The sequence below is a fragment of the Zosterops lateralis genome, assembly GCF_965231275.1.
Source record: "Zosterops lateralis genome assembly, chromosome: 4".
NCBI classification, from domain to species: domain Eukaryota; kingdom Metazoa; phylum Chordata; class Aves; order Passeriformes; family Zosteropidae; genus Zosterops; species Zosterops lateralis.
Genome location: NC_139765.1, coordinates 17825561 through 17846188, shown reverse-complemented (window position 1 = coordinate 17846188; position 20628 = coordinate 17825561). Strand labels below are relative to the sequence as shown.

The window sequence follows — 20628 nt, the reverse complement described above, 5'->3', positions numbered from 1 at the left end:
GCCCGGCCCCGCGCCTCGCCCCGGCCCCGCGGCCCGGCCCGGCCCGGCCCGGCCCGGCCTGGCCCGGCGCCGCCACCCCCCGCCCGCTCGCCCGCCCGCCCCGGCCGCGTCGGAAGGCCGGCAGCGGGGCTGGATGTGCTCGGCTCCCCCCGCGCTGAGGTGGGCAGCGATGCAGAAGGCAGGCGGCAGCTTCGCCTCCGCCGAGAGACACCCGCTCAAGATGGCAGATGTGTGTTGAGTTTGGGGGGCTGCGATCTCGCGTCGTTCGTGGCGGCGTTGCCATGAATAACAGGCGTCCTTGCACCGATGGCCCCCATGTACGAAGGTAAGCCCCGGCCCGGCCCGCCCCGCCAGCACCCCTGGCCCGGCCGCAGCGGGGGAGGGAGGGGGAGCAGGGGGTCCCCGCCCGCCCGCCCGCGATTCGCCGTTCCCCCGGGCGATGTTGCGGGGAGGCGGCGGGGCACCCCCGCCCTACCCGCGCCCGGCAGCAGCAGGGCAAGGCGTGGGTCACCCCCGTCTCTGCCCGGCCTCGCGGTCCCGGGTGCTCGGTCCCCGGCGGGCGGCGGTGGGTGAAGTCCGTGCCGGTGCCGAGCAGAACAATGAGGGGGACGGAGCTTGTCCTGCGCCTCCGTGTGTGTGTGTCTGTGTGTGTGTGTGTGTGTGCCTGCTGCCTGCCTGCCCCTCGCCGCAGTTCGCTTTCCCAGGACCGGCTATCCCTCTCCGTTCGCCGGTTTCCCAGGAGTTCCCCCCACCGTGGCTCCTTTCCTCCGAGGCGCGGGGAGTCCGCGGGCAGCGGCGGCGGGGACAGGGCTGCTGGAGCCTTGCTGTCAGCTCCTCTGGCTTCTCCTTCAGCCCAGCCCGGGCTGCGGCGAGAAGCCCAAGTACCCCAACTTAGTTTCTTTCGGGTTAAAAAAAATCACAATAATTATATATATAGGTATATAAATATAAATATATATGTTTGTATAAGTGTGTATATACGGCTGTGTGTTTTAGACTGATGTGAAGTACAGGGTATCTGTTCAAAAAGAAAAAATCAGAGATGTATCGAGGTTAATTTAAATCCCCTCGCGACGCATTTACCCTTCCCCGTCACCCCTCCCGGCTCCGGCGCTGCCCGGGGAGCGTTACATAAAGCGGAGGGACATCCCCCGGCGGTCGCGCCATCCCGCTCAGGGCCCGCTCGGCGGAGACACGGGCGCGGAGGGGGCGGCAAGGGGACACGGTACTTTCCTCCCCATAACGAGGCCGGTAAAACTTATCTGAGGAGGAAATCGAGCCCAGGCTGCGGCGCCCGCGCGGAGGGCGCTCGGCGGGCGGTGTAAAGTTACCGGTGGCCCGCCGGGTTATTTCTGGGCAGCCTCGGGCTCACCCGGTGTCGAGAGTTTGGACCCTGCCGGAGGCGGGCAGACAAAGAGAAGCATTTTCGTTAGCGCAGGAAGGACAGCCGGCCCTCCCCGCGCTCGCCGCGGCCGGGCACGGGGCTGCCGGGGTGCGGGGCCAGAGGGGAGCCGGGGGTCGAGGCCAGCCCGCCGGCGGCGCCCTCTGGTGGCCGCGTCGCGCCGCGTCGCGGCCCCGGACCGGGCAACCCCCCCCTCCGCTCCCTGCTCCGCGCCCGGGCCGCCGCCGGCGCCTCTCCCGGTAGCGGGGCCCCGCCGCGGGTGGGGAGAGCCCGCCGCCGCCGCTGACCCCCGCGCGGCGCGGAGCTCGCAGCCCGGGCGCGTACCTGCCCGGTCCCCGCCAGGCGGACCCCCGGGGCCGGGGCTGACCCCCCGCGGTGTGACCGGGCCGGTGAGGCCTGGCCGGCATCGCATCCCCGTTGCGATGGGGTCGTGCAGCGATTGCTCCGAAGTTCGCTCCTCGCCGGGCTACATCCGGCGGGCGGTGCGAGGCCCCTCGGAGAGCGGCGGCGCCCGGCGGGTCCGTAGCAGCCGGGGCGGAGGGGCCGCGGGGCCTGCGGTCAGCCTGGCCGCGCTCCTCTTCCCGGCGCGCCGCAGTGGCCGAGCACGGCCGCCTCCCCGGAGCCGGGCAGGGCAGCGGAGGAAAGAGGAGAGGAGAAAAGGCCTCGGCCACTGCCGGGGCGAGCTAGGCGCCGGCTTCTTCCTGGGGCGGGGGCGGCAGTGCTGCACCGGAGCGTGAGGTGGAAGTTTAGCGGTTCCTTAGAGCATCCTAACTTCAGCGGCGCCCCTGCTTCTGCCTGACTGGAAAATGAGAGCAGATGGGAAAAAAATACCGTGAAAGTGACCCGTAGAAATAAATTCCCCGCAGCAGATACGGAAAGGTCTGCGGCCAGGCTCTGCAGCATGCCTAAAGCCTCAAAATAGGTGAATATCCTAACGGGTAGGAGCCAGAGATAGTGTAAAGGCTGATAGAAATTGTTTTATCTCTGTTGTGTTGCGGTATGCTTGCGAGTTAAAATGCTGCTCGAATGGCTTCGAGGGAGGTGGAGGAAGGGTTAATGATTGTTTTTCGCATCTTAGTTGCCGTGAGAGGAGAGCACTGGAACCGAGGGCTCGGATCAGCACTGCGACGGGCAGGCAGGCACAGCTCTGCTCCTGCCCTTGGCCGAGCAGTCTCGGGTGGCACACATGCACACCCACCGCCACCACCGCAAGGCAGGCGAGGGGAGGTGAAACCGTATCCTCACCGTACCGATTTCAGAACTTAGGCTCTTAGACAGAAAAGCGCCCTGGGAGGAAATGTGATACCTCAAAGCCCTTATGAAGTGGTTCCAGTAGAAATTTAAGTGAGTGATAACATAGAGCACATGCAGAAAGTCAGCCAGCATTCTTGACGTGCAGGTGAAGGTGGTGTATGCTTGTGCAGAGCAGCTGGCTTAAATACCAGTTCTGGGAAGCAGAATGATGCCTCACCTGATATTAATAGACAAGGCATAATAAATAATGAATATTTGGCATGAAATCCTCTCCCACACATAGTGTACCAGGATAATTTTCCCATTTGTTTTAAAGAATTTGGAGGTTTTGCTCTTGTCTTCTCCTCTCCTGGGTTTTTCTTTTTCTTTTCCTTTTTCTTTTTCTTTTTCTTTTTCTTTTTCTTTTTCTTTTTCTTTTTTCTTTCTCTTTTTTCTTTCCTCTCCTCTTTTTTTTTTCCTGGGCAGTGGAGAGCTTAGTAGTAAAATAAAGGACATAAAAATTAAACAGGTGAAACAAAACAGAAGTAACACTGCTGCACAGTGTTTGACCTGGTTTTTAATTTTGTTTGTGAGCTGTACAAGGAAATTAGTTGAGTTTTAAAGCAGACCTCATCAGGTGTAATCCTATATGACCTCTGCTCCAGAGTTGGGGCAAACCAGTGGCTGCCATACTTCTGAGAACCAGAGATGTGGCCTCATAAGGAGTGGCTGTACTGGCTTCAGAGGAGGTGAATCGCTTGAGCCAGGCAAGAGTCTGGTTCTCTGGACCTTCCTCTAGGCAGTGTTAGCCTCACCTGTGCACTCACCTTGTGACATTTCCTACTGTGCAGAGAACAGAGCCAGGCTCTATGGTCCAGGGGGAACCTCAAGTTTAAGACGAGGTCTGCCAGACATCACAGGCTGTGGGTGGATTTTTGCCTAGGATGGGTGCCTCCAGTGATTTCCTTGGCGTCTCATACCTAGGATCCTTCACAATTGTGTAAAGAGAGGTATTTATATGTATTAACCTTTATTTTCTAAACAGTGATTACCTCTGTTTTGGTTTTGTTCCTCTTTGCTGTGCTTCTTACTTGTTCTTGACAACTTTGTTGCGATTCAGTGTGTATTTTTAGCAGCCACATTGGTAGTTTTCTATGTGGGTGGCTCATGGAATTAATCTTGGGTAATATTTGTAAATTGCACCTTGCTATTGTTGTGGCTGCTAGAGCTGAGCACAGGCAGGGACCTGCCTGCATGCTATCCTTGTCACACGTGAGGCTGGGAAAGCCAGAAAATCTGACCCTGTCCTCGTTATGGATCAGATCCTATTAAATGCTAGAAAAAGTCAGCCCTGCTGGGCTTTGAATGCATCCTCAAATCTCACCAAAGCATGCAAAACTTGCTCATCAGGGAGGTGGCCCCAATGAGGCAGAGTGAAGGTCTTTACCCCAAAGTTCGTGCACGGAGATGATAACTCAGAGACGCTTCCTGTTTATGAAATAATAAGCAGAACTTTAGCTATGTCAGTGCTGGGACCAAAAGCCTGAGTTTTTATTTGCTCAGGATATGGCTATAGCCAGGATAACAGGAAGCCCCCTCCAGTTAAAGTTAGTGTTCTTATCATGCTGCTGTGTCTAGTGATTAAACAAGTTTGCTATGTAATGGGTGAAAAATGCTGTTTTATTTTCAGAAGTCCCCATTGCTGGGACTAGGGGCTGGGGTGAACAGTCAAAGAGGTAATCTCAGTTACTCACCACAGTTGTCAGCCCTTGGACTCTGTGCAGTGCATTTCTCTTTGTGGCTGTGACGGTGGGGAAGACCCAGTTGGCTTCAGCTGGACACCTCTGGTGGCCTAAAAAGTGAAATAATTTTCATTTTTCCATCACTGGGTTTCCCCATTTGCTCAGTACTTGTTATTTACTGCCCAGTTTTACATGGTGCTTTGAGACCACTGAATTTGGTTTCATCCCAAATGAATAAGACTTGCCTGTGCTCCTTGTTCAGTGTAGGTTCTTCTACTGATAGAGAGCAGTCTAGAGACCTCCTTGGTGCCTGTGAGGCTTTTGAACTTAGCTCAGCCCTGAGAAGTTAGAGTGTATATTTGGAGATAGATAATGGACTTGGGTGTCTGAAAGAATAAGGCCCGATTTTGGCCACATCACAGCAGTGGTGCATAAAAGTATATGAATATTTGGTCAAGAGGGCAGCTGGGAAGTCAAATCATGACAAGATTGGTGACCTGGGCCTGGAAGTAAATCCCTGTCCTGACTGTGGGCTGCACCAAGTGATGGTGTTAGAACTGTCCTACCAGATGGTGAGGTCAAGGGAAGTGCAGTCGCCTTTTGCTCCAGCTAAGACACCAGTATGAGGCAGATGAGATAGCTTCTTCTGGCTGCAGGACTCAAGGGAACTGTGATAGTGCTGCCCATGGGTAAGACTCCTGAGAAAAGTTTCCAAAGGCATTTAGTGGTGAGCTGACAGCTATTATGGTGTCTCCATCCCTATGTCTGCAGTGAACAGGTAGGCTAAGACTGGTTTGTTGGAGGTTTTTTTTAAGGTTCCATGCTTTTCCTCTCTGATCCCAATTTAGGAAGATATTTTCAGGTCTGTGCCTAAATTTAAGCTCACAGACAGTGCTTCTGACTTCATTAGGATTGTTTATGTCTTTAAAGCTGGCCACATGCTGAAGTACGTTTCTGACTCATGGTCTCTATAGCTTAATCACACCATTTATAAAATAAGGTTGTTTCCTCATACTTACTAGGAAATCTCTGCCCTCTGAATGTGAAATATTATTTATAGGTCTTTCTCATACTTTTGGAAGGATAACTGGTCAATAACAAGAAGTGAGAAATAAACATTATTTAGAGAAAAGGTTGTTTCTTGAGCTGTTTACATACTCTAATGTGGACTAAGGAAATTAATAGGAAGCCTTCTGTTTTGAAGCTATTTCTCCTAGCAGAATTCACTTTTTCTTTTGAAAATAAACACAGGTGATAATGTCACTCCAGACAGGGCATTTAGCAATTTGTTTGTCATGTAGGAAGAGTAGAGGCATATTACTGCACCCCCTCATTTACAGCATGGAGCACCCCTGAATACTCCCTCATTTGACCATACCAACAAACAGAGGTCCATCCTCAGGAAAACACAAGTGCCTCTATTTTGGAACCACTCCTGAATTCAGGTAACCTTCAGAACTTGGTAATTTTGATGGCAAAAATACTTCTACTGAGACTTGTCCACACACAAGAGGAGGAGCAGCCTCTGTCTCCGTAGGCAAAGGCATTGCCACATCTCAAAATACCTAGGGAAATCCAGAGTCAGGACTAAATTAAAAAGCCATTAGGATTTATTTATTGAGTAGGAGTAACAATAAGCTGTAATAGTGTATATTTATACAACATTGTTTATGTCCAAGGGGCTATATAAAGAGTGGCTGTCTGATCAGGCCACTGACAGAATGATGCCAAGGAACAGTCTTTTGCTCACTCACAGGACATGTATAGAATAGCCAGAGGAAGGGAAGTATTTTCCAGACATAAACCCCTTGAGCTGCTCCTGAGCTAGATTCTGATACAGATCAGCAGCAGTGTCACTGAAACCCGGGGAGCTACACAAGGGGAAGCATGGTCTCCATGTGATGAGCATCAGCCTGTCTATGTCATGCTCTGGAGGCAGAGGGAGTTTTATGTTGGCTGAAGGATTCCATGGTTTGCTCCCTTGGTTTTCTTCAACATCACCACTTAATGGGACATATGTTCAGAGAAGCTGAAGCTAGCCCTATTTACACATTGTTCTCTCTCCTGCTCACCTTCCAGAGCCTGTGCTGACATCTGTCTCTGGAAGGACAAAGTAAGAGCAGTCACATACAGCTCCTTCCCTGAAAAGTGGGAAAGATCATTCCCCAAGGCATTGGTATTTGCCAGAGATACTTGGGAAACTACGAAGGGTAGCTGCCTTCTTTGTTCTTTATAGACTTCAATCCATAAAGGTGCTAGCAAGACCTGGAACCATGGTGTTACCTGGTAGAACCCTGCAGGCTAACATCTCTTTTGGTCCTGAAGGCTGACAGGTTGGGCTCTGGGCTATGCTGAAATGCCAAAGAAACTTACTTCTCACCAAAATCTTTTAAGTCGTAGGAAGTGGGCAAAGGAAAGATTTTTAAAAGTGTTTTAAAGCAGACTATCAAAAGCCTGTCCAGCATGTTCTTTAACAGGCTTGCCCAGCATATTCTCCATATATGGACAGTCCACAGCATGTCCAGGCCATCATCGTTGCCCTTGGCTTTGTCACTGAAAAGATTTTACCCCCTCTGTAACTCCTCTCTGCTTTACTTGGTCTGATTCATTGTGCTTTTAACTGTGGCTGTAGGAAAACTCTGTCTTTGTCATGTTTCTCCTTTGTGTCCCTTAGGCTAAATCGTATCTCAAACACATTCTTCAGATCTTTCTCTTGTATCTTTTCTCCTTCAGCTCTGACCATTTTCCTGGTTCTCTGTGTTTTCCCTTCAGCTAGTCCGTCTCTCTCTTGAATGGCACTACTAGAGCACAGTGCTGGGTCCTGTGCTCGCCAAGGAGATCAGAAGTGTTCCTTCATGTCTGTTACAGTCAGTGCTCCTGTTTGGTTTAACTTCTGCACTGTAACATTGTGTAACATGTGTGCAGCTTGTGATGTGCTGTGGCTCACAAATCCTGTCCGAGAAGTCTGATGCCTCATGAACCATTTTCTATCCTGTATGTGTGGAGGTAGACTTCCCTACTTAAGTGTGTGATTTTTGTGTCTGTCTCATTTGAATGTCATCCTGTATCGTTCAATTTGTCATGATTGTTTTGAATTCTTATCTAATTCCCCCATTTTACAATCCTGCTTAGTGTCACCTGCCAATTTAAAAAGCACAACCTCTGTTTCTTTACCACGATAAGCTTCGTTGTCAATTCTGCAGTCCCAAATATAAAGTGCAGAAGAGAAGAAATGGTGTCATAAAAACCAAAAAGAGAACCTTGCCCATGAAATATAAAAGAAACTGGAAATCACACACAAGACTTGTCATTGTTTTCATACTTATTCTTTTACTCTACTTTGGTGCTTTTGAGATGTTCTTAATAACAGATGTATTTGCTGTCCTAAGCAACTGTACTAGGCATGACATTGACATGAAGGGGTAGGTAGTTATCACTGCAAAGGATTTGCATTTCATATAGATGCAGACACAGGAGGGTGCATCATACAAATTGTTGGGACACTTTCAGGAGAGGAAATCACAGCCTATGGGTTTTCCGCAACATTTGTGACAGATGTTCCTCTGGGAAAGGAAAGGGTGGGCTGAAGATTGAGAAGGAGTAAGTAAGTAGGTCAGGAACAAGAGTGAAGAGGATGAGAGACAGGTCAGGATCAAAGATGAGGGCAAGTGACTGTAAGGGAAGAGAGGGAGATGATCCCTGAGAACTTCAAGGGCTGAGGCTGTCACAGCCAGTGCCAGCAGGAACGGAAAATCTAGTGAAGTGGTGAAGTGCTGAAGATCCCATCTTGGACTGTCTCTGCAGTTGCCCTTACTGACTTCAGTCTCTCTCACTCTTTTCAGACTTTGGTCTCTCCCAGTTTCTTTATCCCCTGCAGTTGTCTCTAACATCTTTGGAAGGGAAGGTGAGCAAGAACAGGAGACGCTACCTATATTCTAATGCTCACAAACAAAACAAAAAATCTGTCTGGGGATTCCCCATCTGGAGCTGACACCAGAGGCAAAACTGATGCTGTGGCATTCGCTTAAAATCTCTGATCCCATTCACCATGCTCAGGAAACTGATGGGACAGAGATTATCTGAAACATCAGCCCTTTTCATTCATCTGAGATCCTTGTGGTTTCCTCCTTCTCTGCCATTGCTCTTCTCATGACAATGGTGTCTATGCAGGACAAATTTGATGTGCCATCCTCCTTCCTCCTCCCCATCAGGCAAATTCATGTTGAATTTTCCCTCAGCCTGCGCTTGATGTCTCTAAGCACACATGTGACTGCCCCACCTTCTCTGTCATCATGTCCGCTCTACTCTCACCACCAGTCAGGGTGGCCAAAAAAGGTACGAGCGTGGAGACCCAGTTACCAGCACCCGAGCTCAAGGGTGAGAACCACATGTGCATCTTTCTGCACATGGATGTGCATGGCACGGAGACTGGGCATATATCAAGCATGCTAACATGCTAGTATGCTCAGCATACTGTTCTCTCTAGTAGCAAGTCAGGTATGTCAGTATGTTTGGCAGTGAATCTGTAAGGTTATGGTCTTTCTCTTGAGTGAAGAGAGCAAGAAAAGCTTTTTTTGCTTATAGTTTGGGGTCAGGGTGTTTATTTGCTACTGGATGTGATCCAGTGGATTCAGTGGTGATGTCTTTGCACAGAGAGGAAGCAGCAGAGAGGAGGCCGTCTGGGAGGTTCTTGCAGTGTGTGTAAGATAACTTCCTGACACAGCTGGTGAGTGAGCCAGCAAAGGAAGGCTCCCTGTTGGGCCTGTGTTATGCAAACAGAGAAGGGCTTGTGGGCGACTGGTGTTTGGAGGCCGTTTTGGATACAGTAATTGGTTTTCAATTCTCAAGAAGTAAGGAGGAGGCTCAGCAGAAGAGCTACCTTGGACTTCTGAATAGGGCAGAGTCTGGCCTGTTTAGGAGACAGATTGATAGAGTCCCTTGGGACAGTCCTGAGGGATGAAGGAGTCCAGGAAGGCTGGATGTTCTCCAAGAAATAAATCTTAAAGGCACAGGAACACTGTAAGAAAGACATTGAAGTGCTGGTGCCTGTCCAGAGAGGGGCAACAAAGTTGCTGAAGGATCTTGCACACAAGACTTGGGAGGAGCAGCTGAGGGAGATGCATTTGTTTAGCATGCAAAAAAGGGGGCTCAGGGGAGACCTTATCTACCTCTAAAACCACCTGAAAGGAGGTTGTAATGAGATGGGGAGCAGCCTCTTTCCACAGGTAACAAGTAACAGGACAAGAGGAAACAGCCTCAAGTTGTACCAAAAAAAGAATAGATTGGATATTATGAAAAATTTCCTTATGGCAAGGGTTTGTCAAGCACTGGAACAGGCTGCCCAGGGAAGTGGTGGAGTCCCCATCTCTGGAGGTATTTAAAAGATGTACAGATGTGGTGCGAGGGGGCACGGTTAGTTGTGCACTCGGCAGTGTTTAGTCAACAGTTGGTCTCATTGATTTTAAAGGTAATTTTCAACCTAAGGGATTTTATGGTTTTGTTTATTTTTGCTTTGTTTTATTTTTTATTTTGAAGACTTGAGGTTTTTTTCTAGTTACAGGTTGTAGAGGCATACACAGGGTGGGGGTGGCCAGCAAGCTCCCTGACTATTAGCTGCACTGATGGGGTGTTACATTTCGGGAGGGAGTGTTACAGCAGATGATGGAGTGGCTTGGTGGAGACTTGGACTCTAGCAGCAATACTCAGAGAATATCCAGTACCAGAGAATATCCAGTACAAGAAAACTTGCTGAATATTTCAAAGAAAGTTTGTTTTTTTTCAGGAAGGTCCTTTAGCTTGCCCAGAATATTTTTACTTGTAGGCAGAATTTGTAAGCATTCTTTATTTTTAAAGTGTGGTTTATATTCTGCTCTTGTCTGCAACAACTCCAGCACTGTCAATGCAGTTACCTTTTCCTTGTTAACACTTGCCATTCCTGGACCATCTCCTGCTCAGCAGCTGTTTGTGGGTGGGTTTTTTTTTTCCTCTCCCATCATCTTGTACCTTTCCTTCCTGTTCAAGGCATCCATAAACCTCTTGTAGTGACCTCATAGCTGTTTCCATAGCAACAGATTATGATACTAGAACAGAGGATAATATCAAACAGGAGGAGGAAAAGATAAATTATGGTGTTTGTGTGCATGTGTCTGAGGGCTTGATTATATTCCTACATCTCTTCCAAGGATGTTGTCTGCCTAGCTTCTTCTCTGTTTATCTTACATGCCTTTTAAAGGTTAGGAAAATGTAAAGGAAAAAAAAAATATCTGGTGGTCAGAACAATACAGACACGTATTTTTTATGGTCTCTCTGTAAACCTAATAGGCTGAGATTTATTTTTTTACCTCTGGTATCTCTCTTGTGTCTCCTGAGAGTAGTCTGGAGAAAACTTAGAGGCACAACAGTCCCCTGGTACTTTACTTTAATTACTAATTATTCATAGCCGCAAGCAACTGGGATCCAAAGTCAAGGATTGCTGTGCTGCAGATTTTCCAAAATACGGACAACTGAGACATGGCATTGCCCCAGAGAACATACCACCTGTATTTGAGAAGGGATGTGACAGGTGCTCTAATCAGCCAGAGGTGGCATGAGGAGAAGAGGGACAAGTACTCAGAAGGATATTAGGGGGACTGTTATCTCTAGACTGCTTCAGCCCGCCCAGAGAGTGGTCTGAACCTCATCCCATAAAAGCACAGTTAGCTTTTTTAGCTTTTCACAATGGTGTTTGTGGAAGAGCTGTGCCAGGAGTGGGTTGTCGGCTGGTTTTTGGCCATCTGCATGGTTCTTCCATGGCTTTGGGCTATCCCTCTGTCAGGACCTGACAGCAGCATGATTGCAGAAGGGTGAGTGCCCATATTGCTCTATATGTATGGTGGTAGGAAGGCTGTTCGCTTAAAGCAGTAGGTTGCAGTAGGTTGTCCAGCTAAAATACATGGTGTTTTATTTTCTCCTAGGCAGCATTTAGTGTTAACAAATTCCACATAGTTTGGCAAGGATTTTGAGCAAGTCTCTGGTTTACCTCCAAATAGTGGTAATTTCCAGCCGTCATTGCTACTTTCTCATTTAGATGTTTGACTTCAAAAGCTGTACAAAAATTTCCAAGAAAACTATCTTTGATATCCTCATAGCTCTGTGTGTGTGTGCAACCTTTAATCTTCCTTTGGTGGCAGAATTTCTGGAGCTAAATAGCCATTACTAGTCTTCAAAATACCTGGAGCAGAGTCATCTCTAACTTGAAAATCTTTGGTGACACACTTGAGCTCTGTAACATTGACAACCAGAACTGATCCCATGTTGAGGCACTGTGGTGCCCCAGGGAGGAGTGAAGTAAGGGGATCTGAGCACAGCAGTGCCAGGTAACGTGTCAGCTTACCTTGGCAATGCAGTTGGCTCAGGCAGTGTGTAATGGTGCTCTCTCCATTACGGGAATTCACTGCATGATGAGCCCTGGGTCAGCAACAGAGCAGTGCTGGGATTATTGCCCATCCTCCAGCTCCCAATATGTCAGTGCACAGGAACTTTCTGGTAGCTGGGCAGGCTGCTGTTGTGCTTGGTGGTGATGCAGAGTGAAGTTTTTTGGTCAAGCTTAGTGTTGCCAAGATGGAGAAAAGGTGGCAGATCACACAAATTGCCTGAGTCACTCAAACTCTGCAAGGTCATCAGGAGTTGGAGCTGTACAGAAGGCATGTGAGCACACAAGACCTTGACAGGAATTAATAGTTAGGTCACTTTAATGGAAGCTTATTGGGAGCCAGTAGAGACTACAGAGCATTGGTTGGGTGTGCTTCCCCTGCAAGCACCCACACAAGCACACTAGGCCCAGCTTCAGAAAAGGCTGACAGCATTGTCCTGTGGGGAACACACTGCCACAATCAGGCCTGAGGGTGATGGAGGCTAGGGAAATGGCAACAACGTCTTTGTGGAGAGAAGTGAGATCACAACCTTTTCTCTGAAACTGAATTAAAACAAAAGTACAGCTCTTGGCTATAGCCAGTTTGTGGATAGCATGGAGAAACCCAAGACCTCATAAGTCCTCCAAGTCTACAAAGAAACTGGTGATCACATATTTTCATGAATGCAATACAAAAATTTCGTCATCTGTTCTAGCACAATCAATGGCACCACTGGAAACCTGCCTTCCCACCCAAGTCCTGCTCTTCATTTTTTCAACAGTAGAATATGTGTGTATTTAGCAAGTGGAGATAAGAACCAGATTGCAACCACCTGAAAAGGACTTGTGAGACCCAGACACAAGCATATCCCATTGATGATGACAGTACTTCTCTTGCAGTCTCATTTTTCTGTTGCCTATCTGAGGCTGTGTAATGTAAGTGCACCTTGCAAAAGTCTGTGCTGCTGAAAGCACGTGCAAGTCAGAAGGGACCGCAGGTGCTGTTATTGAGCAGCATATGTGAGAGCACAGGTGGATGAATATCTGTGTGTATGTGTGTGTATGTGGGACTCCTTCCATGTTTCTAGCACACGTAGGAGTGTACACATGTGTTTATCATGGCTTCATCCCCTTTATCTATGGAGACAGCATGGGCTTGATTCTCCTTAGAGCTGTTACACCATTTTTCTAACAAATTGTATTTGTAGCAGGGCTCTTTTCCACTGCAGCGAATGAAGAAGGGAGATCTATTATAAATAAATATAAATATAGATATATAATAAATAAATATAATAGAAATTACATTTATATTATAAATATAAATAAATTAGGCTTTGTGTGTGTTTGTGAGCTGTTGCAGCCTGTACAGGAGGAAATATAAACAAGGTGAATGCAGGGTGTTTATGTAGAGCAATGCTGTGACAGTGTATGTGTTGGCAGGAGTGCTGTCTGCAGTCTCTGTGTAAGGGCTTGTGTTGTTGCTGGTGTGAGTGGGGAAGACTGTAAATCACAGTGTGTTCAGGAGGGGACACTACCACTCTGCCTTTAAAAGGCAGGAAGAGATTTTTATTCCAAGCAATGTGACTTTTCAGGCTGAACAAAAGGGTTACTAGAAATCCAAGCTTGAGAAAAATATCATTCAAGACATTCTGACGGAGAATGATCTGTGATCCACATCCACCAGCTCATCTCTATCCTGATCCAGAACAGCTGCATGGCAGGCATCTTTTATGCATCTTCTGCCAGTGCCAGGTTTTAGTGGCCCAACTGGACATGTTCTTGGGTATGTCTTCAGCTCTAATTCGCCTCAGGTCTATCATTGTATCCTCAGTTATTTGAGACTTTAGCCAGTGGTGTGATGTAACTATGGTCTGTAAACAAATACAGTATCCCCTGGGGAATCTGTGTCCTTTCAGATGTGTTTACTGTATCATTTGCAATGTATCTAATGTAGGTGAGACTACCTCAATAAAGTGGCTGTATCTTTTCCAGTGTCTCTGCCAGTGGGCACCTGAATCCCGGCTTTGTTCGTGTTAAACCATGAACTCAGGCTACAGAGTGTGGAGTTCCCCTCTTCAGGACTAGACTTGGCTTAAAAGTTATTTCATGTTCCTCTGAAATCAGTGCTGTTTCCCAGAAGAGCACTTGAGTCATTACCAATCCTTGCATTTCCTCTCAGCCAGGAAGGGTTTGAAGGGGTTTCAGGAAGAGGATGCTTTACAAGGAGATGTCTACTTTCCCTTGCCATGCCCTGTTGCAAACATATACTGAGACTCTTGCCAAAAAGCTGCTGCCTGTAGAAAATAAAGTGCAAGGGAAAAAAAAGATGGGATATGAGTGAATGGCAGGAGAGGTCATGATTTCAGGTGGGGATTCCTGATGCTTTTGATACCATGTACAATAAAGCAGATGCTGGTGGCAGCACTGATGGAGGGGTAGGAAGTGTGTTTACCAGCCACAGCTGTTACATGGCATCACTGCAGCAAGTTGCCGGTCGTAGCTTTTCATTTGGGTTTTGTTGTGGTTGGTACTCCTGTCTTTCTTGCCTTCTTGTTATTGCAGGGCTTGTGAAAGGGATGGGGCTTTTATTGTCCTGGTGTATTTTGTGTCCTTTCTCCTGTTCCTGGCAGCTTTTTCCCCTGTGCTGCCCCATCCCCAGTCCAGCCCTGTCATATTCAGCTGACCTTGCTGGAAGGTGACCAGCTCATCTGAGGTGTTCATGGCCACGGACATAGCGTGCCATGTATCCAGAACAATGCTGACTTCACATCGGAGCTCAATACTGCATGTCAGGCATCCCAGCCCATGGGTTGGGAGGGTGGGGATTCTGTGCTCACAGCTCAGAGTGAGCTGTGGGGGGCCAGCAGAGATGTGGAGGAAGAACAGCACAGGCTTGATCACAGAGGTAAAGCACTCCATGGTTACCATGAAATGCTTGCTGAAAAGATGGATATTAACAAGGGAGTTACTTGGCTAGCTGAGGCAAGGGAAGCAAGAGCCTGTCCTGTTGATTTCAGCTCCCCTGTTTTACCCTCCAGGGACATGGGAGGGGCTGTGGGGATCAGGTGCTCCCCATCCCCTGCTCAGGGTATCTGGGTGGATGGACTGACTGCCAGGCTGTCTGCAGGACACTCATCCCCTTTTCAGTGGGAAGTGGCAACCCAGTAGCACATGAGAGCTGTGAAATCCAATCCTGTGGCTGCACTTAAGCCCCGTGTAAGCCCTAATTTGAAGGCTTAAAGGGAACTGAAGTGTGACATGGAGTGCGACACTCTCACCCTTCCTGAGCCACAACAGCCTATCAGGAGGGGAACCAAGGGGCAGGACAGCCTCTAACTTCCCAGCTGGGCCAGGAACCTTCAGCTGAACTTCTTGGTTCCAGCAGAAGTGTTGGATTTGGTTGGATTTTAAACTGTAAATGTGATAAATCATGGCTGACAGTTCTGGCTGCTGTCGCTTGCACTGTATCCCCAAAGAAGCTGTTGCAGTAACAGGCCTGTTCTGGCAGTCCAGCAGGTCTCCATCTGTCTAAGTATGTTTATCCCTATAGTCCTATCCCCAATAACTGCTTTTCATCACCCCAGCCTGGTCAGTGCTTCTCTTTGCAGCTGGTAGCACATAGCAGCTCCCCTGTGACAGGCTCCTAAAGACCACATGGCCATTGTGGTGGGCCTCAGTCATGTGAGCCCACCCATTTTCCTCTCATGCTTGTGTCCCCTTCTCCCCACACTTACTGCAAAGGGATCCCTTCTGTCCGGTGCCCCTTGGGGGGATGTGTGGCTCCCCACACTGCTGGAGAGGGTGAGCTGCCCAGCACAAGGTTAGTTACAGCAGAGTGATGAATCTCACTGTTTCATCCTTTTTGATTTGCAGCTGTGGTGCTTGTTTATTTATTTGTGCCAAGTATTGTTGTTTTTACTTAGGGTCACTTCAGCAAGGCATGTCTTCATTTATTTCAGAGCCCAGTCGCTGCTCAAAGCACAGCCATAGTTTTAAGAGAGCCACAGAGCATGCAATGCTCTTGGAGGGGGATTTTGACAAGGGGCAAATCTGTGTCCAAGTAGTTTGTGAAGGTGGTGGCCCCCAGCATCATGCCTGCTGTATTGATGGGAAGCACAAATGTGCATCTGTGTGTCCATACAGACCTGTGTCTACACATCTCTGGGAGTGCCCTATGACATTGTGTCCACCTTCCTCTCCCAGTCAGGGCTGTGGGACTTTGGCCAGTACACCACAGAAAATGTCACTGGTGTTTTTTAACGTTTACAAGAAAACAGATTGTTTTTAAGTCAAAGCTAAGACTGTAGCACTTGCTGGAGGCTGGAAGGTAACTGTAAATCCTGGGTCTCATTTGCACAAACACATTTGGTTCCAATCTTTAAGGGCATTTTCCTTTTCCCTGTTCATGCATTTGTTTCAGAAACATGTAAATTTTGTTTGGATTTGTTTTTTTCAAAACCCCGCAAAATGTGGGAGGGGGGGCTTTTAAATTACATTTGACACAGAAGAAATATGAAGTCTGGATACGCCACTGAGTAGGAATCTGTGGATGGTTGTCATTTAGGCTTTGTCAGTGGGAAACACTGAAGAGACTGGATACACTAGGAGAGTAGTAGTGATATTTGCAGTCTCTTACTTGTAAGTCTGCTGCTCAGATCAGACCTCTCAGCTTTCTTCTGCCCCAGCATATGAGACCCCACACAGTGGGGTCTTGTTTCAGGTGTGAACCTTATGTGCAGGGTCATTTGATGGATAAATGTCCTGTGATGTGAAGGGCTACAGGCTCTGTCGCAGGCTTTGCCACAGGAGTGAGAGATGACACTGGGCCAGTTAAGCTCCTTCCAGGGCAGAGACCGGCAAGATGCCCCTGCTGCTGTGGCTGTCCCTTTTGTGTCAAGGTCCATGGAGCAAAGAAAAGGGACTTCATTTTTGCCCTGAAGAAGTTGGAGGAGCAGATCTACCCAAGAGCTCAGGAGGAAGCAGCATGATAGTGATTGCCAGGTTCGCTGGGGGTCACCAATGGATGGCGCATTTATACTGCTGGAGGCCTTACCCTTAGCAAAGGTTTTGTTCACGTTTACTACCTGGTTACCAAAGATCTCAAAATTGTTTAAAAGAGCAACAAAGTAGCTGAGACAGCCTGCAAGGTGAGGATGAAGCTGGGCTACCCTGCTGTGGCTCCCTCTGGGCAGGCAGGAGGACTGTGCTGGCAAGGGTGTGTGGTGGGAGCTCTGCACCCACATGGGTCATGCAATGTGTGCTTCATGCTCTGTTTCCAGAACTGCCAGGCTGGTGTTTTTCACCTGCACTGGCTCCCTAGGAGGAAAGAACCAAAGAAGGGTTGGTGGCTTTCTACACTGGCTGGTGTAGGACCCATCTCAGCCTGCCATGACTGTTGGCAGATGAGAGGGAGAGGTTTGTGTCCTCTCCTACCTTTTAGCCAGAATGAATGCATGTGCCTGGGGGCTTCTGCATGCTCTCTTGCCATGCTGATGGGTTTCATGGCACGACTTTTAGCACCTGAGGATAGGTGTGAAAAGGGAGGAGGCAGAGAAGTAGGAGGTGGAGATGGTGTGAGGAGGAGGTCTTAATACAAGACCCAGTGGGAAGCAGCAGCAGGCAGTACTATTTCTGTGGTTTGAGCAAAAACTTTCTCTCTCTCTTTCTCTCTCACTCATTAAATTACAGCTAATGCAAGTAGCATTGTGAAAGAGGAATTTGAGAACTGTCGTTCATCATCCAATCTCTCTTGTAATGAGTGTGCTGCTCAGTGCCATAGCCCATAGCCTCACTGAGAAGTAATTCAGTTGGTATTTGCAGGCATGATATGCATGTCGTAAGAACTCCACTGTTAGCATTATACCAGCATTAGTGAGAGGATATGAAAATAAATGATGAGCTATTGTTTTTCATTATTAAGTCCAGGCTTTTCACTCATCTTGCTTTTTTCCTCCCTCCATCTGTGAAAGGGGGTGTCTCTCTGTTCTTTTTGCTTGCAGAGCAGGCAGGTTGTGCCCTCACTCATCCCAGATCCTCCATCCTTCCAGACCAGCACCCTTTTGCTGCTCCCTCCACGTGTCTCCTCCTGGGTTTGGAGATCAGCTGCAGCAGTCATTTAAATTGCTGTAGGATACCACTTCAGAATGACATGATATCAAAGGGGATCTCAGTATTTTGTTACAGATCTGCAGAACTGTTTTGCCCTCACCATCCCTCAAGCAGGCCAAGCCCTGCTCTTCATGGTTGCCTGACAGGTTCAGGCTTTGGTAGTGGGTCAGCAGTTTGGTACTTTCAGGTCATCCACAAGCCTTAACTGACTCTTCTATTATTGAAAAAGAGGGAGAACTCTTGAGGCAGCTGTCAATCTGAATGTGCAGGAGCAGAGCTGAGCCACAAGGCAGAATGAGAGAGATCTGTGACCCACAGTTGTGAGAGGCATCCCTGTCCATTCCAGTGGGCCTTCCTGTGTTTCCTCCAGAGCTCTGTAAGTGCAAAGGACTTAAACGTTACAGGGGTGTGAGGTGGTCAGGTCTTATTTATCCCTGTTTTCTAGTGGGAGTGACCAAATAAGAAAGCATAGCAGTTTCAGAGGTGACCCCTGGAGTTTCTGGAGTCATCAATTTGTGGGGCTTGTTTAAGCTGTCACACAAACACCCACCTGTGCAAAATAAAAGGCTTCTTTGGAAAATTTGGCATAAATATCCCCATGAAATCCTTGAACTGAGTCAGTACCAGCACTATACAGGATTCCTGTGCTCGTAGTCTTATTCTTAATCAAATAACCCTGGCAGTCTTTCATGTCAGTGAGTTGCTGTTCACTCCAGTGGCTCCTGCCCACATTGGCTGTTCAGCAGAAGGCCTGGCTGAGCTGAAGACAGATGGCAAGGGAAAGAGCTTGTGCTGATCCTACTGCTATTAACTCTACCACTCCTCTGCACAGAAAGCTGCTCCCTTTGAACATCAGCAGAACTGATTTTAAAAGCCCTACAGCCCAGCCTTGTGTGACAGAATAGCTCATTTTGTCAGGGAAAAAGATGCCTTGGTAAACTTTTGAGTGGAAGCTGTCAGGGGTAACCTCAAGATGCTGGAAGAAGCAGCCACAGTCTTTGAGGAAGAGCAGCAGCTAGCTGCAGGTATCATGTTCCCACCTGAGAGAGGACACGTGAAAGCCAATGTTTGCTTCCACCGTAATCTTTATGCATGTACCCACAGGAGCAGTGTAAACACCAGTGTTCTGTGACGTTGCTTTGCATGTAGTCACGATTATGAAATCCAAAGCTTCTGGGTCGCTGTACTTGTCCCACCCCACACTGTGTGCCAGCACACCCTGGCACACAGAGACCTGTGCTACCTTGTGGTTATCCAGGTGTAGCCATGACCTGTGGGTCTCCCAAAATGTCTCAGACCAAGTGACTCCCTCCCCCACCATCTGCACTCACTGACATGCAGGCAGGCACACACCAGTGCACAGCCTTTAGCACCCATAGCATGTGTGGCTCTCAACAGGTCACTTCAGGGCAGTTGCAGAGTCCCACGTCTTGGAAACAGGCAGGATGTGTTCCTCTGCCCAAGCTCCTCCACATGGCCCTCTCACAGCCTTTGCAGTGATTAAGTCCTTTCAACTGGGAAGTGATACCTGTGTTTGATTCTTCTCGAATTTTGCAATATGCATAAGTAGGGTGGTGGTGACACTGGGCTTGAAGCCATCAACTCACATTTACTTGTGATCTAAGACAGTGATTTCTGTTCAGACCTTAAAGGGCAAGCTGCTGTGTGATTTAAAGTGGTGCTACCAGCAGGAGCATATGACCTCATGGTATGAAAAAGCAGGAGGAGATTAGCAAAGAAGTTTCTAAGTTACACAAATGTCCATGGGGAAAGAAAAAAAAAAAAAAAAAAGAAATACATTAACAGGAGAATCATTCTGTCTGTGTAAGAGAAGGCTGGCGAAATGACTAATATGTGCAGTTTGATTCAGATGTTCCTTCTTTGATTCAGATGTTCCCTCTTTGATTCAGGCCCCCTCCTTTGCTTTCTCTACCCCCTACCTCGCCTTGGATTTTTCTGCCTTTTAGAAGAGAGTGAGCAAGGGAGGGTGGAAGGACTCAGTGAGGAAGGAGTTAAGGGAATGCTCACTGAGGATTATAAAACAGCCAGACACTTGGAAACAGTTAAGAAGGGAGAAACAGATCTGCCAGGAGGGAGTGTGGCACTGGAGCCAGTGGTTTATTTTCATGCCTCCCTACACAGCAATGCAGAAGGCTCTCCTACAATGGGGATGGAGTTAAGACTGGTGAGAACTGGGTGTGTGCTGGGGTGAGGGTGTCAAGGTTAAATGTGAAATAAACTTCTCCACCACCGAGTTCACCAGCTTTCCCCACTGCTCCTTATTGATGGGCTCTTCTCTGGATGTGGGCTGTTCCTGTGTGGGTGGCAGCAGGTAGCACCTACCGTCGCCTGAGGGCATGGCCTTGTCCCGGGGGAAAGACATCCTCTTTGCGTGTTGGACATAAGGAAGCGTGGTCTGTGTGCTCTTGGCATCACCCTGGAAAGGTGGACACAACAAACTTGCTGTATGCTCAAGCACAGCACGGAGAGCACAGTGTGGGCAGGTCTGCGGATATGCCTGCATGAGCATGAGCTGTGTGCGAGGCCTTCTGTAAGCGGGGCTGAGGGTGGGCAACTCGTGCAAGCCCACCTGGCCAGGAGGAGCCTTCTGTCATGCTCTGATGAGATGGCTTTGAGTCACAAGAGCTGTATTTTCACTCACCCTGTATCCGTGCCTCAGAAGCCCAGCTGAGGCCTTCTGCATATCATGTCAGGCACCAGGCGCCGTAACGGGGGCAGAGACTATTGGTCCT

At 48.5% G+C, this 20628-nt stretch overlaps 1 protein-coding gene across 4 annotated transcripts in view; it reads left to right on the top strand.

The window, feature by feature from the left end:
- Window positions 1-123: 123 nt before the first annotated feature.
- HIPK2 (homeodomain interacting protein kinase 2) overlaps window positions 124-20628 on the top strand; it is a 138220-nt gene continuing 117715 nt past the window's right edge. For all 4 annotated transcript variants that reach the window (XM_083858847.1, XM_083858846.1, XM_083858845.1 and 1 more), the window contains exon 1: window positions 124-325. In XM_083858847.1, coding sequence (XP_083714973.1) covers window positions 228-325 — 98 coding nt within the window. In that variant the 5' untranslated portion in view covers window positions 124-227. The remainder of the gene's footprint in view (window positions 326-20628) is intronic.